The sequence below is a fragment of the Symphalangus syndactylus genome, chromosome 9 (genome assembly GCF_028878055.3).
Source record: "Symphalangus syndactylus isolate Jambi chromosome 9, NHGRI_mSymSyn1-v2.1_pri, whole genome shotgun sequence".
NCBI classification, from domain to species: domain Eukaryota; kingdom Metazoa; phylum Chordata; class Mammalia; order Primates; family Hylobatidae; genus Symphalangus; species Symphalangus syndactylus.
Genome location: NC_072431.2, coordinates 69,978,084 through 69,991,909, shown reverse-complemented (window position 1 = coordinate 69,991,909; position 13,826 = coordinate 69,978,084). Strand labels below are relative to the sequence as shown.

General features: G+C 45.4%; 1 protein-coding gene across 4 annotated transcripts in view; it reads left to right on the top strand.

Annotated features, from left to right (window-relative positions):
- The window catches only part of TMEM248 (transmembrane protein 248), a 36,616-nt gene extending 23,270 nt beyond the window's left edge, over positions 1 to 13,346 (top strand). For all 4 annotated transcript variants that reach the window (XM_055293002.2, XM_063646415.1, XM_055293001.2 and 1 more), the window contains 4 exons: positions 3,030 to 3,180; positions 5,451 to 5,634; positions 8,023 to 8,166; positions 10,296 to 13,346. In XM_055293002.2, coding sequence (XP_055148977.1) covers positions 3,030 to 3,180; positions 5,451 to 5,634; positions 8,023 to 8,166; positions 10,296 to 10,316 — 500 coding nt within the window. In that variant the 3' untranslated portion in view covers positions 10,317 to 13,346. The remainder of the gene's footprint in view (positions 1 to 3,029; positions 3,181 to 5,450; positions 5,635 to 8,022; positions 8,167 to 10,295) is intronic.
- Positions 13,347 to 13,826: the final 480 nt, after the last annotated feature.

The following is a 13,826-nucleotide window of genomic DNA, read 5'->3' as shown; positions in this document are numbered from 1 at the left end:
TTTCTCAAAAGCCTGTAGGAATGAGAAACTGTGAAAAAACTGCAAGGCCTGTCTAATATTTACAAACATGTAATTTTTATTCAGGCTTGTCCTGTTGGAGTTTTCATTACTTACTACACATCTTCTATTGCTATTAGTTTATAGATTTTTTAATGGCCATTGTTAGTCCGGCACTGTGCTAAGCTGCTGGGAAGAACTAGAAAATGACTAAGATGGCTAGGTGCAGTAGCTCATGCATGTAATCCCAGCACTTTGGGAGGCCGAGGTGGGCAGATTGCCTGAGCTCAGAAGTTTGAGACCAGCGTGGGCAACATGGTGAAACCCCATCACTACTAAAATACAAAAAATTGGCCAGGTGCGGTGGCTCACGCCTGTAATCTGAGCACTTTGGGAGGCCAAGGTGGGCAGATCACAAGGTCAGGAGTTTGAGACCAGCCTGGCCAATATGGCAAAACCCCGTCTCTACTAAAAATACAAAAATTAGCCAGGCGTGGTGGCAGGCACCTGTAGTCCCAGCTACTCGGGAGGCTGAGGCAGGAGAATAGCTTGAACCCAGGAAGCGGAGGTTGCATTGAGCTGAGAATCATGCCACTACACTCCAGCCTGGGCAGCAGAGGGAGACTCTCTCTCCAAAAAAAAAATCAGCCGGGCATGCAGGCATGGTGGTGCGCACTTGTAGTCCCAGCTACTCAGGAGGCTGAGGCAGGAGAATTGTTTGAACCCGAGACATGGAGGTTGCGGTGAGCCAAGATCGCACCACTGCACTCCAGCCTGGGCGACAGAGCAAGACTCCATCTCAAAGTAAAGAAAATGCCTAAGATGGACCCGTGCTCCGTGGCTCACGCCTGTAATCCCAGCACTTTGGGAGGCCGAGGTGGGTGGATCACTTGACATCAGGAGTTCAAGACCAGTCTGGCCAACATGGTGAAACCCTATCTCTACTAAAAATACAAAAAAATTAGCCGGGCGTGATGGCAGACGTCTGTGATCCCAGCCATTTCGGAGGCTGAGGTGGGAGAATCACTTGAACCCTGGAGGCGGAAGCTGCAGTGAGCCAAGATCATGCCACTGCACTCCAGTCTAGGCAACAGAGCGAGACTTCACCTCAAAAAAAAAAAAAAAAGGCCTAACATTTGGTCTCTTCCTTTTGGAATTTTGGGGTTATGGAAGAGACAAAGATAAACGTGAGTTAATGTTTATCAAGCACTTATAATAGTTCCTGCCACAAAGGAAATGCTATGTAAGTGCTTGATAACGGATATGAAAAATACATACTTATAAAATGTGGAGCACTGCCCTTTGGCCAGTACTAAACCCATGACACACTGTAAGTGATGCAGGAGAAGGGCTAGAAGGCAGTGGAAGCTGGAATAATCAGGAAAGGCTTCATACGGGACACCTGGGCCTTGGAAGAATAACCTTTTGTTCTTTGGTTACCAAAAGGTTTTTTAAAAAGTTCTTAGGCTGAATGCAGTGGTTCGTGCCTGTAATCCCAGCACATTGAGAGGCTGAGGCAGGAGGATTGCATGAGCTCAGGTGTTGAAGCCCAGCCTGGGCACGTAGCAAACACCTGTCTTTATGAAAAATTAAGAAAATTAACCAGGTGTTGTGGCGTGCACCTGTAGTCCCAGCTACTTGTGAGGCTGAGATGGGAGGATTGCTTGAACCTGGGAGGTCGAGGCTACAGTGAGCTAAGATTGTACCACTGTACTCCAGCCTGGGCAATAGAGTGAGACCCTGTCTCAAAAAAAAAAAAGAAATAAGAAACAAATAAAAAGTCCTTGAAGGAATTTAAGTGCCCACCAGCCTCCTATTGGCTGTTAGAGGTGAGAATATTCTGATAATAATCAAGGTATGAGTGACTTCTGGGTTTTCCATGTAGCAAGTGGACCTGTTGCTTATGGCATGGCATAAGGACACCTTCAGGACTTTTTTTTTTTTTTAATTGTTATTTTGAGTTGGAGTCTCACTCTGTCGCTCAGATTGGAGTGCAGTGGCACAATCTTGGCTCACTGCAACCTCTGTCTCCCGGGTTCAAGCGACTCTTCTGCCTCAGACTCCCGAGTAGCTGGGATTATAGGCTCGTGCCACCATGCCCAGCTAATTTTGTATTTTTAATGGAGACAGGATTTTACCATGTTGGCCAGGCTGGTCTTGAACTTCTGACTTCAAATGATCTGCCCGCCTCAGCCTCCCAAAGTGCTGGGATTACAGGCATGAGCCACCACGCTTGGCTATTTTTTTATTTTAATTTTTAAAATTTATTTTTTGAGACAGGGTCTTGATCTGTCGCCAGGCTAGAGTGCAGTGGTGTGATCACAGCTCACTGCAGCCTCAAACTCCTGGGCTCAAGTGATCCTCGCTAGTACCTGGGACCACAGGTGTGCACCAGTACAGCTGGCTGATTTTTAAAACTTTTTTGTAGACACAGAGTCTTGCTGTCGTGTTCAGGCTGGTCGTGAATTCCTGGCCTCAAGCAATCCTCTTGCCTCAGCCTTCTAAAGTCAAAGTGCTGGGACTACAGATGTGAACCACTGTGCCTGGCAATACATTGGTTTTAGTTTAAGCTTCATCACTTGCCTTTCTTAATTCTGAAACCCTCTGACCTCTGTTTGTTCATATGTAAAAGGGGAACAGCTACACTTCTTTGGTCATGTTCATGGGAGCGTAGTAAATTTTAAGTGAAATGATACATATAAAAGATGTCTGAAAATGGCTAGACGGCTGTGCAGAAATGCTGGGGATAATTCACCCAGCCCGAGCTTTTCACGTCTGATCTGCCCGAGGTCTGGCTTGGCATCTCCAGGCCACGACTGGAAAGTGGCCACTTCCTTCACTGCTTCGTGGCTGAGTTGAGTAGGACTCATGGTCACGGTCAGGACTGCTCTTGTTCCTCAGATCCCACAAAGGCAGGTGCCTGGGCTGATAGATGATTCCTGTGTGGGTTTGATTTCAGGATTTATTTGTATCCCAGAGAATAACAAATACGTGGTTCTTGACTTTATAAAAAAATGATTTCTCTTTCATAGGCAGGGAAGCCCACGAGGAGATAAACATCACCTTCACCCTGCCTACAGCGTGGAGCTCAGACGACTGTGCCCTCCATGGTCACTGTGAGCAGGTGGTATTCACGGCCTGCATGACTCTCACGGCCAGCCCTGGGGTATTCCCCGTCACTGTGTAAGTGTACCCGGCACCCAATGAACGTGCGTAACAAGCTCCACTTGAGTACGGCTGGGCTGCTTCAGCCGTAAATTCTCAGGATGGCTCACTTCACATTTCTTTATAGAATTATCTCTACTCAGACCTATCTAAAGGATTATTTAATTTGTCTAAAGGATTATTTAATTTGGAATTCTAAAGATAGAACTTCTGCATATAAAATCAGAAAGTTAGTGCCCCCTCGAGGCAGTAAAAGCACCTGGCTGTTGTTGGACATTCATAGGCTGTCTTTCCTGCAGGAGTAGAAGCAGCAAGTCACAGAAAAGAGGCTCACTGTGGCCAGGTGCAGTGGCTCAGGCCTGCGATCCCAGCACTGTGGGAGGCTGAGGTGGGAGGATCACTTGAGCCCCGGAGTTCAAGACCAGCCTGGACAACATATAGGGAGACCCTGTCTCTATTTAAAAAAAAAAAAAAAAAAAAAGGAAAAGAAAAAAGAAAAGAGGCTCTCTAAAGATAAAGGTTTTCAGCCAGGTGCGGTGTCTCATGCCTATAATCCCAGCACTTTGGGAGGCCAAGGTGGGCGGATCACCTGAGGTCAGGAGTTCAAGACCAGCCTGGCCAACATGGTGAAACCCCATCTCTACTAAAAATATAAAAATTAGCTGGGCATGATGGCACATGTCTGTAACTCGGAGGTTAAAGCAGGAGAATCGCTTGAACCTGGGAGGAAGAGGTTGCAGTGAGCTGAGATCACGCCACTGCACTCCAGCCTGGGCAACAGCAAGACTCCGTCTCAAAAAAGTAAATAAATCAAATAAAACAAAGGTTTTGTTCATCTCCATTATCCAGAAAGATAGTTTAAAATCGTTGATTTTAGTTTATCTTGATTTTAGTTTTAAATCAAGTATAAATCAAAACTTATTTTCCGTTAAACAATTACTAATTTTAAAATGTAACATTTTAAATCATTTCCCATTAAACAATTACTTTAATTTTACCTACGAATTTGAAAATTAGTTTTAAAACCAAATATAAATTGAACTTTATTTTCCATTAAACAATTAAGATTTTTGAAGCTTTTCGTTTGGTGTTTTTGAGCAGCATTCAGTCTTACTGCTTTGCATTTTAGGTTTTTTTTGTTTTTTTGTTTTTTTGTTTTTTTTTTTGGTCTCTCCTGTCTCTATAAAGGAGATAATTATCTATAAATAAATAGGTGAAATACATAAGATATAGCCTATTTAAAAGAATTCTATGGTGAATCCTTTTTAAATAAGAATTATCTTGGGATTTGTCTATTTTAGACATTTGGAGGTTTGTAGGACAAGATCAGATTAAGTTAAACATTACTTTGTGTTACAGTAACTGATACAGAATTTTGTAGATAAAGCTTCCAGTTGTAACTAAGTGATATGCTTTGGGCCGGGCGCAATGGCTCACACCTGTAATCCCAGCTACTTGAGAGGCTGAGGCAGGAGAATCAGTTCAACTTGGGAGCTGGAGGTTTCAGTGAGCCGAGGTCACACCAGCCTGGGCAACAGAGTGAGACTCTGTCTCAAAAAAAAAAAAGATGATATAGTTTGGCTGTCTCCCCACCCAAATCTCGTTTTGAATTGTAGTTCCCATAATCCTCATGTGTCATGGGAGGGACCCAGTGGGAGGTAATTGAATCATGGAGATTGCTACCCCCGTGCTGCTGTTGTCATGATAGTGAGAGAGTTCCCATGAGATATGATGACTTTATAAGGGGTTTTCCACCTTTTATTCGGCACTTCTCTTTGCTGCCGCCATGTGAAGAAGGATGTGTTTGCTTCCACTTCCGCCATGCTTGTAAGTTTCCTGAGGCTTCCCCGACCATGCTGAACTGTGAGTCAATTAAGCCTCTTACCTTTATAAATTACCCAGTCCTGGGTATGTCTTTATTAGCGGCGTGAGAACAGACTAATACTAAGAGTTTAGCTAATTTGAGAAGATAGGCTTAAAAGGGGCTTATGTGCTTTGCATCACATGTGAGAGGACTGTAGGCTGAATTCTGAAGGCAAAAATCCAACACCCAGACTCCTAAATGTCAGGCACCTATTTATTTTTCTGTTATATTTTAATTCTTTTAAAAAGACCCTCAAAGTAAAATATAGTGGTATTTATCTCAAAGAAGCATGAACATGTAAATTACATTTTTCCTTTCCATGTGTGTTGCCATGTTCAGTGTTTTACCAGCTGCTGTGGGGGTGACACAAGTGAATGACTCAGGCCACTGAGCACGTGTCTTTCCTCCTCCTCTTCTCCTGCAGACAGCCACCGCACTGTGTTCCTGACACGTACAGCAACGCCACGCTGTGGTACAAGATCTTCACAACTGCCAGAGATGCCAACACAAAATACGCCCAAGATTACAATCCTTTCTGGTGTTATAAGGGGGCCATTGGAAAAGTCTATCATGCTTTAAATCCCAAGCTTACAGTGATTGTTCCAGATGTAAGTGAGAAAAATCGTGTGTGTGTGCGTGCGTGCGTGCATATGCACGTGTGTGCGCATGTGCTGCAACTGTTGGTGTAGGCCCTGCTGGCTTCCCTGGGTAAGCGTATCCTCTGCCACTTTAGATTTCCAGGTGAGTTAGGACACTAGGCAGAGTGGTGGATGCTTGGAAAAACATGCTACTCATTGGTTAAGAAAAATCTGGTTTTTCTCTTCATTTTCTCTGTTGTTCAGCAGCAGTTATTTCTTGAGCAATTGCCTAATCCCTGGGGGGGTTACAAGGGATCCTTCTATTAATATTATCTTAGAGGGATGTTCACAGACATTCATAGAAGACTATCTAGTTAGTGCCCGTGTGAACAAGAAATAGTGCTGCTTAGAGTTCTGAAAGGTAGAAGTGAGTAGTAGGAGGAGATGAGTCTTCGGCTAGAGAGTGAGGCCTGAATAGGATTTAACTTAAGAGGCAAGGGGAAGAAAATACTTACCTATCTTGTCTAGTAGCAGCTGTGTGCTAGCTCAGCTTCCTACTTAGACTTGAGCCCACTTATTTTTTTAGAGACAGGATCTTGCTCTGTCGCCCAGATTGGGGTCTGGTGGCGCAATCATATCTCACTGCACCTTCAGACTCCTGGGCTCAAGCTTCCCAAGTGGCTGGGACTACAGGTGCATGTCACCATGCCGGGATAATTTTTAAACTTTTTGTAGAGATGGGGTTTTGCTGTGTTGCCCAGGCTGGTCTTGAACCCCTGGTTTCAAGCGATCCTCCTGCCTTGGCCTCCAAAGTTGCTGGGATGACAGGTATGAGCTGCTGCACCTGGCCCGAGCCCACTTTTTAACACTGCTTTGATATTTTGTAAATATGTTCCTTTCTGGCAGCGTGTGTTAGCTGGCTCTTCTTTTGGCCTGGCCCTTTGCCATTTTCTTTTTTTCTTTATTTTGAATTTTTTTTTTTTTTTTTTTTTTTTTTTGGAGACGGAGTCTCGCTCTGTCACCCAGGCTGGAGTGCAGTGGCGCAGTCTCGGCTCACTGCAAGCTCCGCCTCCCGGGTTCACGCCATTCTCCTGTCTCAGCCTCTCCGAGTAGCTGGGACTACAGGCGCCCGCCACCACGCCCGGCTAATGTTTTTGTATTTTTAGTAGAGACGGGGTTTCACCGTGGTCTCGATCTCCTGACCTTGTGATCCGCCCGCCTCGGCCTCCCAAAGTGCTGGGATTACAAGCGTGAGCCACCGCGCCCGGCCCGAATTTTTTTTTTTTTTTTTTTTTTTTTTTTGAGGTGGAGTCTTGCTCTGTCGCCGAGGCTGGAGTGCAGTGGCACAACCTTGGTTCGCTGCAACCTCTGCCTCCTGGATTGAAGTGATTCTAAGTAGCTGGGATTACAGGCACCTGCCACCACGCCCAGCTAATTTTTGTATTTTTAGTAGAGATGGGGTTTCGCCATGTTTGCCAGGTTGGTGTTGAACTCCTGACTTCAGGTGATCCTCCCACCTCAGCCTCCCAAAGTGCTGGGATTATAGGCATGAGCCACTGCGCCCGACCTTTGCCCTTTTCTGGGGCTCATTTGTAGGCCAGGGTCCTGCAGGAGCCAGCTGTGGAGGTCAGGCTGGATGGTGGGCTGAGGCCCTTCATGCCTGGCCAAGGGCAGTCCCTGCCTGTGTTTGGGGCGTGGGGGTTGGTAAAGAAGTGTGTTGAGAAGACTGAGCTGCCCCGCTATGTTATAAATGACCTGGGGGAGCCCAGAGCTGACCTGAGGCCTGGAGATATTAGAGGGTAAAGGAATGGAAGCATGTCTGGGGTCCCTCTAGTAACTTGCAGGGCCTGGGGATTGACTGCATGTGGGAGGTCAAAGGGCAGTGAATCAAGGATGATCTCAGCATTTTCATCCAAGGACTTAGAGAAGTAGAGAAAAGCAGGAGGAAGGAGGCAACCCTGGGGAGATGTGAGGTGCCGAGGCCTTCCTGATGGGGGCATAGCCAGGAGTTAGGAATGCAGCCTCGGCTGTCAGCCATGCCACCTGAGAGCAGTCTTATGACAAGGATGTGTCCAGAAAGGAGTGGGGCTTAAAGACGGAGTGTCTGCAGCGTTTGCATGGGGGGAAGCTTGCTGGAGGGGCAGGGTTCAGGCAGTGTGGGGGTGCAGAAGGCAGGGCAGAGGACAGCGCTAGGAAGGAGTGGGTGCTCTCCAACAGAGGCTCGGGAGCACCATGTCTTCACTTAATGAGACCCAGCTTTGGTCATTTAGGAGACAAAAAGCTTAGGTCATTTGCAGCTTAAGAAGAAAAGTTGTGGCAAGTCTGGAGGCTGTCAATCCTGTCTCTCAAAACCCAGCATTAAAACCTTTCAGTCACTCAGAGCAGATGTTTCTGATTTTTTTTCTCTTCTTTATTTAGGATGACCGTTCATTAATAAATTTGCATCTCATGCACACCAGTTACTTCCTCTTTGTGATGGTGATAACGATGTTTTGCTATGCTGTTATCAAGGGCAGACCAAGCAAATTGCGTCAGAGCAATCCTGAATTTTGTCCCGAAAAGGTGAGCAGTGGATGAGGTCCAGGCCAGCATTTTGCTGGAGGTCTCTGTATACAGGAAGTCCCAGTTAGTTATCCTTATTCCATTTATTGTGGGTGGCACCTTTCGTCTAAAGAAATGACAGTCATCCCTCAGTATCCGAGAAGGATTGGTTCCAGGACCCTAGTGGATACCGAAATTCATGAATGTCCAAATCCCTTCTGTAAAATGGTACAATATTTGCATATGACCTCTGCACATCCTCTTTTTTTTTTTTTTGAGATGGAGTCTCGCTCTGTCGCCCAGGCTGGAGTGCAGTGGCACTGTCTCAGCTCACTGCAGCCTCTGCCTCCCGGGTTCAAGCAATTCTCCCACCTCAGCCTCCCGAGGAGCTGGGATTACAGTCGCAAGCCACCACGCCCCACTAATTTTTTGCATTTTTAGTAGATACTGGGTCTCACCATGTTGGCCAGGCTGGTCTCAAACTCCTGACCTCAAGTGATCCACCCGCCTTGGCCTCCCAAAGTGCTGGAATTACAGGTGTGAGCCACTGCACCCAGCTCATCCTCTGTAACGTTAATCTCTAGATTCCTTTTTTTTTTTTTTTTTGAGACAGAGTTTTGCTCTGTCACCAAGGATGGAGTGCAGTGGCATGATCTCGGCTCACTGCAACCTCCGCCTCCTGGGCTCAAGTGATTCTCCTGCCTCAGCCTCGAGAGTAGCTGGGGATTACAGGCATGTGCCACCACACTCAGCTAATTTTTGTATTTTTAGTAGAGACAGGGTTTCACCATGTTGTCCAGGCTAGTCTCGAACTGCTGATGTCAAGTGATCCACCTGCCTTGGCCTCCCAAAGTGCTTGGGATCACAGGCGTGAGCCACTGGGCCCAACTTCTAGGTTACTTATAATACCTAATACAATGTAAATAGTATGTGAATAGTTGTTACAGTGTATTTTTAAAACTTGTGTTATTTTTATTGTTGTATTCTTATGTATTGGTTTTTTTCTTTTGAGTATTTTTGCTTTTTTTAATTTTTTTTTTTTTTTTTTTTTTTTTTGAGACAGGGTCTCGCTTTGTCACCTAGGCTGGAGTAGAGTGGTGCGATCATAGCTCATGACTCAATCATAGTTCACTGCAGCCTTGACCTCCCAGGCTCAAGCGATCGTCAGCCTCCCGAGTAGCTGGGACCACAGGCGTGCATCACCACACCTGGTTAATTTTTGTATTTTTTGAAAAGACAGGGTTTCGCCACGTTGCCCAGGCTGGTCTTGAATTCCTGGGCTCAAGCGATCCACCCACCTTGGCCTCTCAAAGATTACAGGTGATTACAGGTGTGAGCCACCATGCCCAGCCCTCTTTTGTGTATTTTTGGTTGAATCTGTGGATATGAAACCCACAATTACAGAAGGCCAGCTGTAGTTTCTGTCTTCATTAGAAGTGTCTTTACCCTCAACCTAAATTATGATGTTGGATTTTTAATCATATACCCAAGCCTCTGTTGCTATTAAAGGGAGTGACTTGGCAGTTGTTCTCAAGTCTCCACTGGAGCACTACTGACTCTGGGTAGCTGCATCCTCTGTAGTTCCATCAGCATAAGGAGTCTTCTAACAGAATGCTTATCAAGGTTTAAAGACAGTTACCTCAGCTAGGTGCACCTGTAATCCCAGGACTTTTAGGAGGCCGAGGCAGAAGGATCACTTGAGCCCAGGAGTTTGAGACCAGCCTGGGCAACATAGAACCCATCTCTACTAAAAGTTAAAAAATTGGCCAGATGTAATGGTGCATGCCTGTATTCCCAGCTACTGGGGAGGTTGAGGAAGGAGGATTGCTTGAGCCCAGAAGTTGGAAGCTGCAGTAACCTATGATTGCACCACTGCACTCCAGCCTGGACGACAGAGCGAGACTGTGTCTCAGAAAAACAAAAACCAGTTAATTCTGTCTCCGCACAGTGGTTCCAGATGGGCTGCATCTTGCAGGAGACTTTGAGATTTCTAGTAATTTCTTCCTAGATGAGATTTTCTTCTTAGGGATTTAGTAACTTCACTGCCTGGTTTATATGTGCAATTGGTGTGGCGTCGTGGTCTTTGGGTAGGGGCTGAGTTACCTAGGCTTCCCTTTTTTGACTGGTTTCCCTGGCTTGCTGTCTTCCAGGTGGCTTTGGCTGAAGCCTAATTCCACAGCTCCTTGTTTTCTGAGAGAGACTGAGAGAACCATAATCCTTGCCTGCTGAACCCAGCCTGGGCCTGGACGCTCTGTGAATACATTATCTTACGATGTTGGGTTATTCCAGCCAAAGACATTTCAAGTGCCTGTAACTGATTTGTACATATTTATAAAAATCTATTCAGAAATTGGTCCAGTAATGCACGTGCTTTGCCCTGGGTACAGCCAGAGCCCTTCAACCCCACCTTGGACTTGAGGACCTACCTGATGGGATGTTTCCACGTGTCTCTAGAGAAGGATTCCTGGATCTAGCTGGTCACGACGATGTTTTCACCAAGGTCACGGGGGCGTTGCGTCGCTGGTGGGGTTGAAGTTTGGTTTGGTTCTTGTTTCAGCCCAATATGTAGAGAACATTTGAAACAGTCTGCACCTTTGATACGATATTGCATTTCCAAAGCCACCAATCCATTTTGTGGATTTTATGTGTCTGTGGCTTAATAATCATAGTAACAACAATAACACCTTTTTCTCCATTTTGCTTGCAGGAAACATACCTAAGTTTTTTTTGTTTTGTTTTTGTTTTTTTGTTTTTTGTTTTCCTTTATGAAGAAAAATAAAATAGTCACATTTTAATACTACTCTAGTTAGGACAGACTTGTGCTTTTATCCTGAGTAAAAAGTTAAATATTTAAGTCACGTACATGGTAAAGATCTAAGTTTCATTTTCCACATGGATGACCAGGAACCTGGTCTTGTTGGAGCTGGTAGAGAAGGTTCTACTGTCTTGTCGTCCGCTCTTGTCCCTCCCTTCTGTTATCAAAGTTAAAGCAGCCTCTTCACTCAAAAGGGCTTCAAAATGTAAATGGCTCTAGAATTAGAGTAACCGTTTGCTCTTCTGCTTTCTGGAATGCAGATGACAGTATGGAAAGAAAGAATAATGATTCGGTCTAATAGGAAAGGATTTCTTCTTTCTTTCTTTTTTAAAGAGTGGGTGGATTTTCTCCTTTTTGTTTTGCTTTTATTTTTATGCGACTAACATATCTTCAGAGGGAAAATGGCAACTAGTAGATCAGTAAAATTATGAAAACGATGCCTGTGAAATTTGAAGGAATGCAATTCTGATTTGCCATTTATCAGGGAAAACCGAAAGCATTTTTCTTGTAATTTTTTTTCTTTTTTTTTTTTTTTGGGGAGGCAGGGTCTTGCTCTGTCCCTCAGGCTGGAGCTTAGCTCAGTGCAGCCTCCAACTCCTGGGCTCAAGCATTCCTCCCACTTTAGCCTCCTGAGTAGCTGGGACTACAGGCGTGTGCCACTGCGCCTGGCTAATTTTTAAATTTTTTTGTAGAGACAGAGTCTCCCTCTGTTGCCCAGGCTGGTCTGGAACTCCTAGCTTCAAATGATCCTCTCACCTCGGCCTCCCAAAATCCTGGGATTCCAGGCGTCAGCCACTGCGCTCAGCCCTCTTATAACATTTTGTTTGATTGTCTAGTTCCTGTCTCTTTTTCCTTCTAATCCTTATTCATTTAAGCAAAACCATACATTATCTTTTCCAGTCCTTTCTTGTTGTATTCTTACTGTTTTTCTTAATAACTTTTTGCCTTAATAGCTCATTGTCACTGATAACTTCTGTGTTCTCCCAGGCAGTGTTATAACAGAAGGGCGATGAAAACCTTGGACATGACCATGAGTACTTCCTTTCCTTAACTCTCTAGGTTTGTAGTCTGTTTTAAATTAGGATTAGTTCCTGCATTCTGAAATACACTGGCCTAGAACATTTTATCCCAGGCATTTTTGAATGGAAAACAGTTGCGTGCTTTTATTGAAGATCGCTAACATAATCACCATAGTAACTTGATATGTTAGTATTTTTTTTTTCCTTTTAGTATGTTTCAAGCACAGTAATCGTACTTGTCTGTCCAGTTTCTTTGTATGATACGAGTTGCTTACACGATGCATGGCTAACTTGTTAATTTAGTTTTCTCCTTAGAGACTTTGAGACCCTTAAGAGACCAGATTGAGAAAGAGCCATGTGGCTTGGCTCTAGAAACGTCATTATCATTAGGACCATCAGATTTTAGATTAAGCTGCTATTGAATTAGTAAGATCCCAATGAAGCAGAGTTATAGGGATAGATTTATAGCTGGCAGAGTGGTATCAAAGGAGAAAGACGTGAAAAAGCCTATTTCACTGGTTTGTTCAATCCAGCTTGTTGCTAATATTAGTTACCCTTGTTTTAATAACAGAGAGTGGCTGGAATCTATAGCCATGGGAGGGGCGACACTGTTAGGTGTGAGGAAAGGAAGTGCCAAAAATGCCTGGACAGATGGCTTGTCCCAAGGCCAGGACACACACTTTAAAATCCAACATTCACCTAAGCAAGTAATTCTTAAAGATCTTACAGAAACGCAGAGTCAATCAGGTTTATAAAGGAAGGCTGACGGGAGAGAGGAGGCCTGGGGGCCTGGGCGAAGAGGCCTAGGACCTGAAGAGACTCCAGCGAGTCTCAGGAAGCCCAGGGGACCTGTCACCATCTGGGCACTTCCCAGGCTCAGCGCTCAGCTGGAGTTTGCTGGTGGACCTCAGGATTCGAAGTGTGCGACAGATGGGGTGCGCTTGCTGTTCAGGGCGGCCCCGTGCAGGAGCACCAGCTCACCCTCAGGCATCTCGGACTGGAGGGCCAGCAGAAGGTCAGCAACTTACTCTTAAAACGATTGTTTCGGATCATATTGATCTCTTTCCTTTTTCCTTTTGTCCTTTCACTGTATGACTTGAATCAGTTTTGATTCTATTTGTAAGTGTTTCTTGTTGTGAGGCACCTGCCATGTCTGTTGCGTTTTCCTCGGCAGCGTGTAGGGCTTCAGCTTCCTGGGTTTTCACCCCTCCAGCAGGCACTGTGGGGTCCTGAGGGCCAGTGGGTCCATTTCACCTCTTGCTGCATGATGGTCAGTAGCTGATCTGTTACGGCATTCACTTCCAGATTAATTTTCCGTGTTTGAAGTATGTGCATATGTGCTTTACAGAATAAAACATCTGAATTTATTTGCTCTGCGTCTTCTTCCTCCAGCCGGATGGGTGTTTTCTAAGGGAAGAACGTGTGCGATCAGCAGCTGAGGGTTTTTTGCAAGCTGCTGCTTTGAAATGTCACTTGTCATTTGGACGAGGGGTGGTCATTGTTCTGCTGAAGGCAGCCTCACCAAGCACGTGCATCTTCTCCCTGAGGGTACAAAACCTCCTGTAGCTTGTTAGACCAACAAGTGCTTGCAGGCCTGACCCTAATCCTGCCCCAAGGAAGTAAATAATAAATACAGACCAGCAGGGAGCACTGAATAGACGTAGGAGTTTCAAGACACCCCTCTGGGTGACATAAACCCTCAGCATGCACTAAACCTGTATGCCCAGCCACAGGTGCCCAGCCCGCTCTGCGGTCTCCTGTTGCAGAGCCCTGGCCCGCTCTAGACCTCCTTTGCCAAGACAGTGCATCCTCTGCAGTTTCCATAGCTAAAGGGAGATCGTATTCAC